This window comes from Gadus chalcogrammus, chromosome 5, assembly GCF_026213295.1.
Source record: "Gadus chalcogrammus isolate NIFS_2021 chromosome 5, NIFS_Gcha_1.0, whole genome shotgun sequence".
NCBI classification, from domain to species: domain Eukaryota; kingdom Metazoa; phylum Chordata; class Actinopteri; order Gadiformes; family Gadidae; genus Gadus; species Gadus chalcogrammus.
Window position 1 is genome coordinate 23,050,140 of NC_079416.1, and position 17,055 is coordinate 23,067,194.

The window sequence follows — 17,055 nt, forward strand, 5'->3', positions numbered from 1 at the left end:
GAGGAGGACACACACACACACACACACACACACGCGCACACACACACGCGCACGCACGCACAGAGAGGACTGATGACTCAGTGTCTGTGTTTACACACAATTACATTGTGTCTGTCTGTCTGTCTGTCTGTCTGTCTGTCTGTCTGTCTGTCTGTCTGTCTGTCTGTCTGTCTGTCTGTCTGTCTGTCTGTCTGTCTGTCTGTCTGTCTGTCTGTCTGTTCTTTAAAGTATAGCATGATAAACCATGAAAATACTTTTAAGATCTCCCATAGTTAGATAAGCACATTTATTATTTGTAATGTATATAAAATACCTATTGATGGTTCATCTTTGTATGTTTTCAGACTTCACCAGTTTTGGTCTTAAGGGCTCTTATATCATAATTGTTGTCATAATCCTGATTTACAACCTGATTTAAAGCAGATTTTATGTTTTATTCTTAATAACCAAGTGGTCTATGGGATAATGTTGCATGTTGTAAATTACTTTAGGCTGAATCTTGATTTTTTTGGGTTCTGTTTGGAACCAAGTGGCTGCAGAACATGTTCAGTTATTAAAGATACGTGCACACCTGTTGATGATTTGTAAAGTCTGCTGCTTCTATTGTTTTAGTCCTTGTGTTTATTGTGTACATGTAAGGGACTATTTTTCTGTCTCATAGTGAAGCATAATTGCAATAAACAACTCAGTGGATCCAACTGAATGTTCTCGTGTGTTCAGCCGATGATTTCTTGTTTTATTAGTGATTAATGCTTCCATCAGTGCCTTAAGAATAATAAGATATTAATCAGAAACTTTAAATAGAGCAACAAATGTTTTTCTGATATTATTCTGGGACCTCCTCCCTGGGTTTTGGTTTGGGGGGGGAGGGGGCTCTGTGTCGGTTGTAGAAAGAAACCACAGACAGACGACCGGACTCTCTCTCTCTCTGTCTCTCTCTCTCTCTCCCCCACCCGTCTCCCTCCCCCCCTCTCACAAATTCGATATACTATTACTATTTATTTTTGGTTTTGGTTTTGGTTTCATAATATCGTCTGGAGCTACTCACAGCTTTTGGCCATGATAATCTATATTATATGATATAGATATCTATGTATCGTCTGATATTATTGATAGATAGAGCTCCAGGACTCCCGTGTGTTCTAGAATATTTACAGAACACGGCCAAAGGCTGTGTGCGCCTCGCCATTGCGATACATCCACTGTAAACAAAGCTCATGGTACCGTGGCCGCAAGCTGCTCAGGGCCACACCCCCACCCTCCACCTTGACCCGCATCTAAAAACGGCCCGTTTGTGGGACTGGCTCGTAGTGGCTGTAATTCTGCACAAAGGCTGAATTTCTTGAACATCTTCAAATTACTGGATTAAGGGCCCACTAACACCTATATATAAGCATCCATAAAGTAGCATGCCGTGGGGCCTTTAATGTCTTCTCTTTCCTGCGCTTCTGAACTTTTCTGCAACGTTTACATTTTGCATTTAGGGCGTTTAGCAGACACCTGCATTAAGTCAAAGAAGAAAGACTACAGTATATCTCTGCTGGTACAGTAAGGATGTTCATAGAACCAAGTGCCAATGGCCGTGTTCTGTAAATATTCTAGAACACCCTGGGTGCTCCGGCGGGAGTCCTGGAGCTCTATATCTAAATAATATCACATCATTCGTAGATATCTATATCGTATAATGTATATTATCACGGCCAAAAGCTGTGTGCGCCTCCAGACGATATTATGAACCTCAAACGACTGCGTTGGGTTCTCCGACGTCTCTGGTTCTTCCACGTCCACGTCAATCTGAAGTGGACTGAACCGCGACATGGAGGAGAAAGGGATTGTTGCCCAAGATTGTCTCCCGCCGGAGCCCCGCTGTCGAGGCACCGACACCTCGGCGCTGCCCGCTGGTGGTGCTTTGTATTATGTCTCTCTCTCTCTCTCTCTCTGGCTCTCTCTCTCTCTGGCTCTGGCTCTCTGTCCGGCTCTCTGTCTCTCCGTCTCTCCCCAGTGGTGTGCCATGCTACAGGCTTCTACCCTGACAGGGTGGTGGTGTTCTGGAGGAGAGACGGCCAGGAGCTCCATGAGCAGGTGGACCCCGGGGAGGTCCTCCCCAACCACGACGGGACCTTCCAGGTCAGCGTGGACCTGGACCTCACGGCCGTCCCACAGGAGGACTGGGGGAGGTACGAGTGTGTGGTCCAGCTGAAAGGCATCGAGGACATCCCCACCCCCCTGGACCCCGCCCTCATCAGGACCAACTGGGGGAAGACTGGGAGGGACGGAGGTAGGGAACACACCTCACCTCACCTCCACCTCACCTCCACCTCACCTCCACCTCACCTCCACCTCACCTCCACCTCACCTCCACCTCACCTCCACCTCACCTCACCTCACCTCCACCTCCACCTCACCTCACCTCCACCTCACCTCCACCTCACCTCCACCTCCACCTCCACCTCCACCTCACCTCCACCTCCACCTCCACCTCACCTCCACCTCACCTCCACCTCACCTCCACCTCACCTCCACCTCCACCTCCACCTCACCTCCACCTCCACCTCACCTCACCTCACCTCCACCTCACCTCACCTCCACCTCACCTCCACCTCACCTCCACCTCACCTCCACCTTACCTCCACCTCACCTCACCTCCACCTCACCTCCACCTCACCTCCACCTCACCTCCACCTCACCTCCACCTCCACCTCACCTCACCTCCACCTCCACCTCCACCTCACCTCCACCTCCACCTCACCTCCACCCCACCTCCACCTCACCTCCACCTCCACCTCCACCTCACCTCACCTCACCTCACCTCCACCTCACCTCACCTCCACCTTACCTCCACCTCACCTCACCTCCACCTCACCTCCACCTCACCTCCACCTCACCTCCACCTCACCTCCACCTCCACCTCACCTCCACCCCTCCTCCACCTCCTTGGGGCCCTCCTCCTGACCTCCTGCTCTCTCTCCCCCTGAAGGGCTCCCGGGGCCCTTCCTCGTCGCTGGCTCTGTGGCGGGGGCCCTCCTCCTGGTTGGAGCTCTGGTCCTGGCGGGAGTCTGTTGGTACAGGAAGAGGAACGGTGAGTGAGCTGACCCCTGACCCCCAGCTGCCCCTACTTCCTGCCCCCTCGCTGCGTCCCTTCCTGGACTCTGATTGGTCGTCGTGATGCTCTAGCGGTCTGGTGGTAGAAACCTCTCCATCACTGGAGGAAGAACCTCCTCTAAGGTCCAGGCCCCAGTGATGTTGAGGCATTAAGAATATGAAAGTAGACAACATGAGGATGTTCACCACTGTCACACACTGATCATTTCTCCTGATCCTTAGGTTCAGCCCAACGTCCAGCAGCTGGTGAGTAACGTGTGTTTTTACTGCAGTTCTGCTCTCATGATTAACAATACTACCAACATGGTTACCATGGTGACTGGTCTGTGGACTATACAGCTCTGTAGATCTAGATACACCTAGCTCTGTAGATCTAGATACACCTAGCTCTGTAGATCTAGATACACCTAGCTCTGTAGATCTAGATACACCTAGCTCTGTAGATCTAGATACACCTAGCTCTGTAGATCTAGATACACCTGGCTCTGTAGATCTAGATACACCTGGCTCTGTAGATCTAGATACACCTGGCTCTGTAGATCTAGATACACCTGGCTCTGTAGATCTAGATACACCTGGCTCTGTAGATCTAGATACACCTGGCTCTGTAGATCTAGATACACCTGGCTCTGTAGATCTAGATACACCTAGCTCTGTAGATCTAGATACACCTAGCTCTGTAGATCTAGATACACCTAGCTCTATAGATCTAGATACACCTAGCTCTGTAGATCTAGATACACCTAGCTCTCAGGGGTTAAAATTAACTTTTTTTCACCACCGTCCCGGAAACGTCCCGAATAACATTTTGAACCGTCCCGAATCGTCCCAAATTTTTCCCATAAATATTTTTTACATTTTGAGTCGTTACTTAGGCCTACTGATAGTATAATAAAAACACAATACGTTATGTTGATGAAATAATATATTTATTTCCAGATGACAAGCAACACCCTCGCAGAACTGTGGTCTATCTACGTGACGTGTGTGTGTGTGTGTGTGTGTGTGTGTGTGTGTCAGTGTGTGTGTGTGTGTGTGTGTGTGTGTGTGTGTCAGTGTGTGTGTGTGTGTGTGTGTGTGTGTGTGTGTGTGTGTGTGTGTGTGCATAGAACAATGTGTGACGCAACGCCACAGAATCAACACCGAGCGCCACAAATTGATTCTGCTTTTTAAAACGTTTTAGCGATTTTGAAATATAAATGTCGTTCCGTTCCGTTCTCGTTCACAGACGCACAGAGACAAGCGCGCATAGGCCTACATGCCAATGGTGCGCGGGTAGACTACCACTTATTGGATAAACCTGCGTATCATGCACACGCACTGACAGCGGATTCACCCGCTCATCCTCTCAATGCACCTACAAAGGCAAACCCGAAGCAGCAGGAATGTAAAAAGGGATAGTGTGTAGAACGCCGGTAATTATCGGGAAAATAAGCCCCGACAGGGCGAACTTGCTTTTGCCCTGAAGGGGCTTATTTTCAATCATGACCGGCGATGTTCTCTACATATCCCGCTTATTACACGGCTACTTGCCAAAACGAAACAATAACTTCCCATGGTGTGTCTTTTTACAATTTATTTGATAGCACCTGCATTCGTAGTGTTGATCAGCAGAGAAATAGTCCGCCAAAGACGTTGACGTCGCTTAGCAACCGAAGACGCTGGGGTTGACAAGTTACCGGTACTTGCGGGACTTCATTAGAGGCGAAAAATCTGTTGTTTTCCTTGACAGCGGTCAATCATACTCATGATTATACTTAGCAACGGTGAATTATCAAATATAATTCACTGCCGGAAGTTTTGAAAGTCCCATTGCAAGCGAACGGAGCGTTCCATCACATGGCATTGAGAAGACCCATGTAATAATTGCGATTAATGTGAAATGCAGCTGCTATGTAGCCTATATGAAATTTAGATAAATGACTGTGTTAGACCCCCAGGCCGTTCTGCCGGCGATTTAAATTCGCTCTGCAGCATAGGTTGGAGATCGGGAAGTCTCACGGTGGGCCGGCCCACTTTTTTTTTTTGACTCCGTGCGCAGCCCCGCCTTCTCCAGTGAACCAAGAAAGCCTGACGAACGGGGGATTTTACCCCCGCTGTCTCACTGAACAACACAAACGCGAGCGAGCCAACCAATTGAACGAAGCCCTTTCCATTAAATAAGTCTTTTCCACCGATCGCGAACATCACAGAAAGTGTTGAAAACTTAAACAGAAACGTGAAGTCAGTGCCCGCAAAATTCTCTTCGTCCCGAAGTCGACCCGAGAGAGAATAAAAATCCTCCCGATGACAATTAATTACGTCCCCGGGACGACGGGACGTCGTTAATTTTAATCCCTGCTAGCTCTGTAGATCTAGATACACCTAGCTCTGTAGATCTAGATACACCTAGCTCTGTAGATCTAGATACACCTAGCTCTGTAGATCTAGATACACCTAGCTCTATCTAGATACATCTAGCTCTGTAGATCCGTTCAGCTCCTCACCGTCTGCTTCTTGCCAGGTTCTGACACCAGCTCTGAGAACCCTGAGGGACAGAAACATCTTCTGGCCCCGACCCCTGACCCCAAGGTCAGTATTCTGTGACATCACAACTCTTTGGAGGATGGGTGGGAGGGCACTAATGTCTTCACAGTACATTACTTCAGTACTTCATGAGAGGAAGAGTACTTCATCCCAGTAATATAAATAGTACTTCATCACAGTAATATATATTGTACTTCATCACAGTAACATATTTTGTGCTTCATCACAGTGATAGTAATATTGTGATAGTATTCATCAGTGATAATAAAATGTGGAAATATATTCATCTTTGATAGTAATAATATAACAGTATTCATCAGTGACAGTAATATTATAACAGTATTCATCAGTGATAGTAATATTATAACAGTATTCATCAGTGATAGTGATATTGTATTTGTATTAGTTTGGTCACAACTTGGTTTTTAACCCTAAAAAGATTTATGGATTTGAAATATGATTGTGATCGGGTGTTTGTGTGTGGGGACCCTGTTTATATGCTAGAGGCTAGCTGCTTCTTATGTGGTTTACTCACATAAGGTAGAAGCTAAACGCTAAAAGTAATGATTCAACAATCTCTTTAACCTCATGCTATCTACACAAACGATCTGCCATATGAAAGAGGCTCCAAGGAGTCCCACGGTACAAGCCCTATCATGTGGTGGGCTCATGATGAGGTAGTGAGCAGTGAGGTGCTGATAGATGGTTGGAGCTGACCTGTGCTCCCCTGGTGTTTAGAGCTGAATGATGAAGAGGCTTCTCGTTGGAGGATTGATCATCATTCATAATCCTGACCATCAGGCGTGGGGCTCAGATCGCCTCAGACTCAACGACAACACTCTGACTCACTTTGATCTGGAAAACAACAATTAATCCCTAAGAAAGCTTAAATAAAGGAAATCATTGTCTACTCTTATTACAGTATAACTAAGTGATTATTACCGACTATAATCACTGTCATATTCCATTAAGTTGTACATTTGATAATTTGTTGAGTCATTGGTTGACTCGCCGATCTGTAACTGATGATTTGAAACCATGGCAACATGATCTCCCTCATGAGCGGCCATCTTAGTTAGGATGCGGTTGCTCACCGCATAACGTTTGTTTAACGTGTGGGTTTATAATGTTTAAGATGTTTAATATGATATTATTAGGATTATTAAGGGGCCGTAATCCAGACCGTTGATTCAGACTGCCCTTGGCCCTAATTAATCCTTCTTTAATACTATGTAATATATATATATATATATATATATATATATATAAAATAATCATTATCAGTCTTTTTGGAAAATATTTTAGAGTTGCTGGAATACACTGGTCTTGTGGGACTTATAATTAAAATATTATAAGCTGTTTTTTCTTTTTGCTGTAAATAAAGTTTCAACTCCCAATTCCAGTCTGCTTATTTCATGTTGTGGTAGACTCTCTCTCTCTCTCTCTCTCTCTCTCTCTCTCTCTCTCTCTCTCTCTCTCTCTCTCATATTAGACTTCAGCAGTAATTGATAAATGTTCAGTCTAGTAAACCGATATCCAGCCCGCGTCGCCTCGTCTGAACCCACTCGGAGGAAAGAGTCACTTTCTCTTTCAGATGACCACGGGATTTATTTGATATGGCTCAGAGGAGATAACCCCTCCCACTTTATGGCTCAGAGGAGATAACCCCTCCCACTTTATGGGAGGGGTTAAGCCTGTAGGTATTCTCCCACGGTTTAGCGGGGCGGGGCCTGGAGAGAGCCCGTAGCCCCCTCCAGCAGGTCGTCCCTCTGGTGGATGCCCAGAGAGAGCACCTCCATCTGGGTGTGTGACTCTGGGGGGGGGGTTTCTATCTCAGACCCGTGTGATGTGTTGGTCCTCGGCACCGGGATACCTCTCCATCTGGACGTCATACGATGGCTCGGGAGGGGGGGTCGGGTACGAGGAATGGTTTGGTGGGGGGCTGAGGCGGTGGGGGGGGGGGAGAGGTCAGGGTGAGGAGGGTGCGGGTCTGGGGGAGGGTGGGGGGCCTGAACCGGTGCTCGTACCGGGTACGTGCCCCCCCCTGGCAGCCACGTCCAAAGCCCCCCCCCCCCAAACGGGAAGCCTGGAGGGAGGAGGGGGTTAGAACAGTAAAATAATGTCAGTTTAAAATGAGCAGGTTCTGCTGAAGCCAGCGGTCCGTGCTCTGCTGGACCCTGTTGGGGGGGGCCTGATTAGGGCCTGCAGGTTAACGACCTGGGCCAGCCTGCTCACCTGTCTGCTCAAGAAGAAAATAAAGGTCACAGAATCTTGGACAGGGCAAAAGAAAAATCATGGATAATATAATACTACATAATACTATATTAACAACAGTGTTTTCTATAAAAAGGTTAAGTTATAAACAATTTATTTATTCTTTAAAGGCTAGAGACTTAGCCAAAATGTGTTAAATCCTTTCCTCTGGGATGAAATATTCATTGGTATTATACATTACATATCATACAAAATATCTGTGCTTTTCTGACAATAAATCAGCAGACTGTTCAAAAGTACACTCCACCAGGTCACCCTAAAATGCAGCAGAATGCAGGAATCACATCTACGATATTCGTAATCCCTCCCCCTTTGTATACTTCATATACCCCTGTGGCTTCCTGAGGGCTGAGCACCCCCAAAAGTCAGAACATAGAATCGCCCCTGGTCTAGCCAGAGACCACGCAGCGATATCAACATGGATCCGGGTCGTGGTCCCGGTCCAGATCCGGGACCCGGACCATGACCAGGACCCGGACCCGGAACCAGACCTGGACCCCTAGCGGGACCAGGACACGGACCCGGATCTGGACCAGGACCCGAACCGGGAACCGGACCGAGACTCTTACCCGGATCAGGACCTGGTCCCGGTCCGGGTCCTGGACCTGGTCCTGATCCTGTGGTGGCATTAATAATAACGACTTATCTAATTCACTTCAACTAGCTATAAGCAAGAGGAATCGGGGAGTCCAGGTCAAGTATAGATGGAGAGTTTATTGCCACCCGCAAACGAGAGACAATAAAGCCGAATGGTATTCGCGAATACACACTAATGAATGACACCCGGACAGCTCCAAATATCCCCAATTCTTACACAATACAAAGTTGGACTTTCATCAAATATTGATGTGCATAGAATTTCCCATCAGGGTCATACTGTGTGGATGTCAGCATACTCTTATGTCTTCTGAATCCCAATGTGACCTTAGAACATATATTATCCTTATACAAACAGAGATGATGCACACGTGTGAATGTAAGCATTGTCTTCAGAGAGTAGATCAAAAATGGGAGTAGACTGGACTCTCTTACTGGTGCCACATGGCAAATCAGATGGGAATGAACTGGACTTACTCACTGGTGTCACATGGCACATAACATCTAGGCTAAAGGTGATCAGCTCTTTTCCACCATTAAAGTATATATATGATATGTAGGTCTAATAATAATCATAGTTTAACATAGAATGTAAGGTTAATTTCTACCACAATCCGAGTCCTGGTCCGTGTCCTGGACCTGGTCGTGGTCCTGATCCGGGTCCTGGTCCGGGTCCCAGAGTTTCTGCTGTAACCCAGTGGACTGGAGGATCAGAGTTTCTGCCATAAATTGGCTCAGTGATCTGTGTGTGTGTGTGTGTGTGTGTGTGTGTGTGTGTGTGTGTGTGTGTGTGTGTGTGTGTGTGTGTGTGTGTGTGTGTGTGTGTGTGTGTGTGTGTGCGCGCGCGCGCTCCCCCGAAAACACGTTACCTGCGCTGAGAGGGCGGCTGAGAGTCAAACCGGTTCAGCTCACTTCCTCATAAGTTTGTCGCAGCTTGGAGCCTTTCTTTCTCCGCTTTTTAAACCTTTCACCTGATTAACTTGTATAAGGTTAAAGTGTTTTATAAACACTTTAACCTCAGTTTCTTCCCTTACATTTATACTTGCATTACTTTATACCGTATGGACGCATTTTAATCCCGGAATAGATACGATAAGGTAAGGTAGGCCGACAGTATACTACCTTTTATATTGTCTTTCGGTTATGTAGGCTTATATGATAATGAACAACCAGCTTACTACCGTTAATATTGACTTTAGGTTACTGGTATATCATATGGACCTCATCTCGGTATATGTCTGCGTGTATCGCTTATCAATTAGGCCTAAAGACAGTTTACTGTAGAGAATGCAACCTTGGTTCATGTTTCACTGCTTTTCTGACCCGTGTGATAAATCGAACACTGCGTTCAATATTCAAGTGATTCGTTTGTCCTGATGCTACTCCGAATTAAAATAAGGACGTGACAGAAGTCCTTTCAATGTGCTGATATTTAAAAAAGTTAATATTTGTGCGTATTGACTATCGATGTGTTGAGCTTCACCAGTTGATAGATAGGGAATCTGTGGTTCAGTAAAGTGACAGAATTCAGACTTTGGTCCAGTGGAGAAATTATTCTAACCTTCTTTACTTTAATGGTAGGCCTACCGCAATGATTTTTTTAAGTCTATTGTATATATTTTTTGTGTTGTAGTTTAAGCACAGTTACAGTCTCAAGGTGTTTAATAATTCATCTGTCATCTGCTGTACACACCTGTACTGTAGTGAGGGCAGTGCGGTTATGTTGTGGGGTTCATATCGATGGTCTATGACGTCCATAATGCTTTAGTGTGAAGCAGTCACAAAGATCTTCTCTCTCAATAAACAGCTAAAGTTCAAAAGGCAATTGAAGTGATGGATGAGGTTTCTTTGTGTCCAGGTCTCCAGTCTACTATGGATAAGGAGAGAGAAGAGGGGGGTCCTACCTCTAAGACCACTCTGTCTGGGGAACATGGCCGCCGGAGCAAAGCTAAGAGGTAAGAAGAGGATCTCTCTGTCTGTGACTGCTGTCACTCTCAGAGCTCAGCAGTGATGCATCATGACTCCATCATTAGTCTGAGTAAAATGTGTGTGTGTGTGTGTGTGTGTGTGTGTGTGTGTGTGTGTGTGTGTGTGTGTGTGTGTGTGTGTGTGTGTGTGTGTGTGTGTGTGTGTGTGTGTGTGTGTGTGTGTGTGTGTGTGTGTGTGGGGTAGCCCAGAGCAGCAGCAGAGAACAGATTCCCCTGGACCCAGCTGTGTCTCCATGAAGAGTGACCGCTCTATGAATGTACCATTGTTCTTTAAAGATGGACGTCCCTCCAGAGAGGAGAGGTAGGGGTTCAAACAGACGATGAAAACAGACCACTTGGTTGTTTTCAGACTACAGATATCTACAAATCTGGCGGTGTGTGTGTGTGTGTGTGTGTGTGTGTGTGTGTGTGTGTGTGTGTGTGTGTGTGTGTGTGTGTGTGTGTGTGTGTGTGTGTGTGTGTGTTGTAGCTAGGGCTGGGCGACATGGCCTAAAAAAAGAATCCCCGATTTTTTCACAAAAAATCCGATTTCCGATTTAAATCGATTTACAGAAAAAGGCATTATGGCAGGCCCTGCCATTGTAAACAGTGTAACCTGTAACATTACATACAATGTAAAATATAACATAAAATATTTCTGTAAACATAAAATATTACTAATAATAAGAGGTAGTTCTGATAAAGTGCCGACATAACATTCAAACTTTCAACATGTGTTCATAAATATACAGTGTTTTGCAAACGGTAATTGCCTTTAAAAAAAAAAGGGAATAGTAACGGGAGAAGAATGAGAAAGACACACACGCAGCTCTTCCCTTCACTCTTCTGTATTGAATGAGGAAGAGGAGCGCGATCCCCCTACTGGAGCCCCGAGGCATTACCAACAGATCGACAAATTATTAAACCACACAGATATATTTCAAATGAATTATGTTTACCTCAAAATAGATTATACATACATGAATAAATTGGTGTATACAACTTGTCACACTCGCTGCCATGTTTGTGTATCACTTTGGTAAATGCCACTCTGTGCGGGGGGAGGGCTGAGCCCATTCCGAACTACGGCAGCTGAGAGGGAAGCGTTGGCGGATGTTGAAGATGTTTTATTACTGTATATCAATTGCTTTGTGATTTAATATGTTATTTTATTTTCAGCCACCATGTGCCTAGTATAACATCTTGCCAAAGGACTACAGTTGAAAATTAGCCTGCTGGCTAACACTGGCGCATTTACAGAAATGTTAATCAATGTGCACTGTCCTTTAAAAAAAAGAAAAAGAGAAAAAAGAGAAAAACGATTTTCATTTAAACAAGTCGATGTGAGCTACACACTCGAGTTAATCGATCAAATTGGTTTATCGCCCAACCTAACTTGTAGCCCAGAGCAGCAGCAGAGAACAGACTCCCCTGGACCCAGCTGTGTCTCCATGAAGAGTGACCGCTCTATGGGTGTACCATTGTTCTTTAAAGATGGACGCCCCTCCAGCGAGGAGAGGTAGGGGTTCAAACAGACGATGAAAACAGACCACTTGGTTGTTATCAGTCTCTACTGATACTGACATCTACAAGTCTGGCGAAATAGAAGTGTGTGTGTGTGTGTGTGTGTGTGTGTGTGTGTGTGTGTGTGTGTGTGTGTGTGTGTGTGTGTGTGTGTGTGTGTGTGTGTGTGTGTGTGTGTGTGTGTGTGTGTGTGTGTGTGTGTGTGTGTTCCCCAAAGACACCAGATGACGTCAAAGGTTACCAGTGCTCAGTCTCTGCAACATCAAACAGAGCTGATCAAGGTGTGTAAATGTCCACCGAGACGTTTGACTTCAGCTCTCCATGAACATTAGAAAGCATCTCTTGTCCAGCGGGACGTGAATCCAGGAAAGATGCTTCTGATGTCCTCAGTGAGTTCAGAGTAAAGTTCTCCTTGATGTTTGTTCTGTTCCAGAGGGCTGAGGAGAACGCACACGCTTTTCTAGACAAGGAGCTGAAGAAGCTCTGGAGGGATCTCTTCTCAGATTACCCACAATGCTCAGAGGGTCAGAGAGTGGAGGGGGAGGAGGTGGATGATAAGAAGGAGGAGCAGAGGAGGCGCGCCATAGAGGGAGTGGTGGACATCACAAAGCTCTGCCTGATGGAGATGAACCAGGAGGAACTGGCCGACACACTGTGGGGCGGTAAGAGGCTCTTATTTTGAAAACAGAGAAGAAATACACATTTTGAAGAGCAATAGGAGATTATTATTTGTTCTCTTCTGACTAAATTACATAATGTGAGACTTATACATTTCAAACTTCAACGTGGTGTTAAATGGTTTGATCCAGTATGTAGGGTTGTTGTGGGGTATCAGGTTAAATGGTTTGATCCGGATATGTAGGGTAATGGTGGGGGTCTCAGGTTAAAGAATGTTAAACATCATCATTACCAGCACCAAATCCCCCGACCACATCAACCCCATTCTCGTTTAACTACACTGGCTCCCTGCCAACACCGGACTGACCTTTAAACCCTTCTGCTCACTGACAAAGCCCCCCACAACGTGGCCCCCACTTATCTCCCCGACCTCCTCCAGGAGGACAGGCCCTGCCGCTCCCTTCGTCATCCTCAGCTGGTCTTCACCGTCCTGACCTCCCGCCACAGCACCTTGGGTGCTAGGGCTCTCAGCACCGTGGGTGCTAGGGCTCTGAGCACCGTGGGTGCTGGGGCTCTCAGCACCGTGGGTGCTAGGGCTCTCAGCACCGTGGGTGCTAGGGCTCTGAGCTGAACTGAAAGAGACACCCTGACAACATTGAATCCCTCCTCAAAACACATGTGTTCCCACTGGCCTTCTCACTGTAATGACCCCCTACTGGGGGTTCCCCTCGTATCCCCGTTGGGCTACTGTTCTTACCCCTCCTACCTGGGTCTCCTCACTGTTCTTACCCCCTCCTACCTGGGTCTCCTCACTGTTCTTACCCCCTCCTACCTGGGTCTCCTCACTGTTCTTACCCCCTCCTATCTGGGTCTCCTCACTGCTGTTCTTACCCCCTCCTACCTGGGTCTCCTCACTGTTCTTACCCCCTCCTACCTGGGTCTCCTCACTGTTCTTACCCCCTCCTACCTGGGTCTCCTCACTGCTGTTCTTACCCCCTCCTACCTGGGTCTCCTCACTGTTCTTACCCCCTCCTACCTGGGTCTCCTCACTGCTGTTCTTACCCCCTCCTACCTGGGTCTCCTCACTGTTCTTACCCCCTCCTACCTGGGTCTCCTCACTGCTGTTCTTACCCCCTCCTACCTGGGTCTCCTCACTGTTCTTACCCCCTCCTACCTGGGTCTCCTCACTGCTGTTCTTACCCCCTCCTACCTGGGTCTCCTCACTGCTGTTCTTACCCCCTCCTACCTGGGTCTCCTCACTGCTGTTCTTACCCCCTCCTACCTGGGTCTCCTCACTGTTCTTACCCCCCCCTACCTGGGTCTCCTCACTGCTGTTCTTACCCCCTCCTACCTGGGTCTCCTCACTGTTCTTACCCCCTCCTACCTGGGTCTCCTCACTGTTCTTACCCCCTCCTACCTGGGTCTCCTCACTGTTCTTACCCCCTCCTACCTGGGTCTCCTCACTGTTCTTACCCCCTCCTACCTGGGTCCCCTCACTGCTGTTCTTACCCCCTCCTACATGGGTCTTATGTCTTGTTTTGATCATGCTGTTGGCGATGCAGCTCTTGCTGTTTTTGACCCTAGATTGTTTTATGAATTGTAAGACGAACTTGGTTGTCATGAAAGGCGCCTTGAAATAAAATGTTATTCAATGTAATTATTATAATTATTAATAATAATATTAAACATAAGCTGCAGATCAACAGCAGAATAACTCAGTGGAAGAGATGCAACACTATCTTGTTATATCAGCATTTCATTTTACACTAATTCATTATCATTAGTATTATCATTCGACCAATCATATTGCTGTGGAAAAACGAAAATTCCTGAACAATTTGACTCTGTAACATGCAGTCTGTCACAACCAGCTTTTCTGACCACAAGTAATGAAGCCACTAAATATCATGAAATTGATAATTCAACAGGAAATATTGACATGTTCCAACTGATGCCACCGTCCACTAACTGATGTCTAATGTTTTTTTCTCATTTAGGAGCTGCTGCTGTCGAGTGCCAACATAAAATCAAGTCTCATTTGAAGAAAAATTTCTCGTGTGTGTTTGAGGGAATCGCTAAAGCAGGTCATTCAACACCTCTGAATGAGTTCTACACAGAGATCTTCATCACAGAGAGAGGCAGTGGAGAGGTCAACAAGGAACATGAGGTCAGACGGATTGAAACCGCTTCCAGGAAACCAGCCAATGAAGGAACACCAATCAAATGTGCCGACCTCTTTAAACCCTTACCTGGACACGATCAACCAATCAGGACAATAATGACAACTGGAGTGGCCGGTATTGGTAAAACCATCTTAACACACAAGTTCATCCTGGACTGGGCTGAAGAACAAGCCAACCACGACATACACTTTACATTTCTCCTCACTTTCAGAGAGCTGAATTTACTGAAAGGAGAACAATTTAGCTTGGTGGAACTTCTTAATCACTTCTTTATTGAGACCAAAGAAGCAGGAATCTGCAGATACGACCGGTTCCAAGTTGTCTTCATCTTGGATGGACTGGATGAGTGTCGACTTCCTCTGGACTTCCAGAACAACAAGATATGGAATGATGTCACAAAGTCCACCTCGGTGGACATGCTGCTGACAAACCTCATCAGGGGCCACCTGCTTCCCTCTGCTTGCGTCTGGATAACCACACGCCCTGCGGCAGCCAATAAGATCCCTGCTCATTGTGTTGACATGGTGACAGAGGTGAGAGGGTTCACCGACCAACAGAAGGAGGACTACTTCAGGAAGAGATTCAAAGATGAGACGCTGGCCAGCACAATCATCACCCACGTCAAGAAATCACGAAGCCTCCACATCATGTGTCACATCCCAGTATTCTGTTGGATCACTGTTACAGTCCTGGAGGACTTCTTCAAAACATCCCAGATAGGAGAAGAGACGCCCAAGACCGTTACTCAGATGTACAGCAATTTCCTGAGGGTTCAGTCCATACAGGGGGACAGGAAGTATCGTTTGTTAACTGAAACAGACACAAACTGGACTGCACAGAGCAGGGAGATCATTGTATCTCTGGGAAAACTGGCTTTTAACCAGCTGGAGAGTGGCAACCTGATCTTCTACGAGGCAGACCTGGTAAAGTGTGACATTGATATCAGAGCAGCCTCAGTGTACTCAGGAGTGTTCACCCAGATCTTTAAAGAGGAGTGTGGGCTGTACCAGGACAAGGTGTTCTGCTTTGTCCATCTGAGCCTCCAGGAGTTTCTGGCTGCTCTTTATGTCTTTTGGTCCTTCATCCACAATGGTGTCAATCTGCTCTCAGAAGAACCACCAACCTCCAGTGAAGATGAACTCCTCCTCTACCAGAGTGCTGTGGACAAGGCCTTACAGAGTGAGAACGGACACCTGGACTTGTTCCTCCGCTTCCTCCTGGGCCTCTCTCTGGAGACCAATCAGATTCTCCTACGAGGTCTGCTGGGACAGACAAGAAGTAGCTCACAGACCAACAAGGGAACAGTGTCTTACATCAAGCATAAGTTAGATGGTAATCTCTCTCCAGAGAGAAGCATCAATCTGTTTCACTGTCTGAATGAGCTGAACGACCGTTCTCTAGTGGAGGAGATCCAACAGTCCCTGACATCAGGAAGTCTCTTCGAAACGCATGTCTCTCCTGCTCAGTGGTCAGCTCTGGTCTTCATCTTACTGACATCAGAAGAGGAACTGGACATGTTTGACCTGAAGAAATACAAAGCTTCAGAGGAGGGTTTTCTGATGCTGCTGCCAGTGATCAAAGCCTCCAAAAGATCACTGTAGGTTTACTTATAATAATGTATGACAATACACAACACAATATACCTGATAGTAGAATATATAAGTTATAACTAACAAAACATATCTGTAGGTTCACTTATAACATGTATTACAATAAACCCACTAACCCACTTTTCTAATAAAGATGGAAGACAATAACTTACGTTAAAAGTAAAAGTTACGCAAATTATTAAATTAACATTTAAGGATCTAATGTAGTTCAATTAATAAAACATATCTTATTAAAGCTTTTATAACTTTTAGCCAACAATGTTATAATTTATTCCGTTATTGGCTGGTTACTACGTTATTGGCCTTGTATAAAAAATATTTAGAAAATGTAATAACTGAGCCAATAATGCAATAAATTAGGTATCATCATCATCGTCATGATGATGATACCTAATTTATTGCATAAATTAGGTATCTCTTTATTTTATTTTCAATTTCTGGAGAGAATTTGTCACACTTAACCTTATTATTGCATCTTGCATCAAACGCTTAAATATCTGACCTAACAGTTACCCCTCCACCCTCATACCCCCTCCAGAGGATGCCTTAAAGGAGCAAAGAGGGAATTTGGATTTATACGTTACTCTTAGGGTTCTGTTATAATAATAGTAAGCAGCCAATAACGTAATAAGTTATGACGGTATTGGCTCAGCA

General features: G+C 46.0%; 1 protein-coding gene across 1 annotated transcript; it reads left to right on the forward strand.

Annotated features, from left to right (window-relative positions):
- Window positions 1-72: 72 nt before the first annotated feature.
- LOC130382200 (BOLA class I histocompatibility antigen, alpha chain BL3-7-like) lies at window positions 73-7,018 on the forward strand. The gene is made up of 6 exons (XM_056589809.1): window positions 73-82; window positions 1,991-2,278; window positions 2,978-3,079; window positions 3,325-3,348; window positions 5,606-5,673; window positions 6,367-7,018. Exons 1-6 carry the CDS (start codon window positions 73-75, stop codon window positions 6,370-6,372), a joined length of 498 nt encoding a protein of 165 aa, XP_056445784.1. The 3' UTR covers window positions 6,373-7,018.
- Window positions 7,019-17,055: the final 10,037 nt, after the last annotated feature.

Bases quoted from the DNA above. Each gene is read 5' to 3' on its own strand.
- LOC130382200 (XM_056589809.1), top strand. The intron at 3,080-3,324 runs GTGAGTGAGCTG...CCTGATCCTTAG, and splicing joins TTGGTACAGGAAGAGGAACG to GTTCAGCCCAACGTCCAGCA. The intron at 3,349-5,605 runs GTGAGTAACGTG...GCTTCTTGCCAG, and splicing joins AGCCCAACGTCCAGCAGCTG to GTTCTGACACCAGCTCTGAG.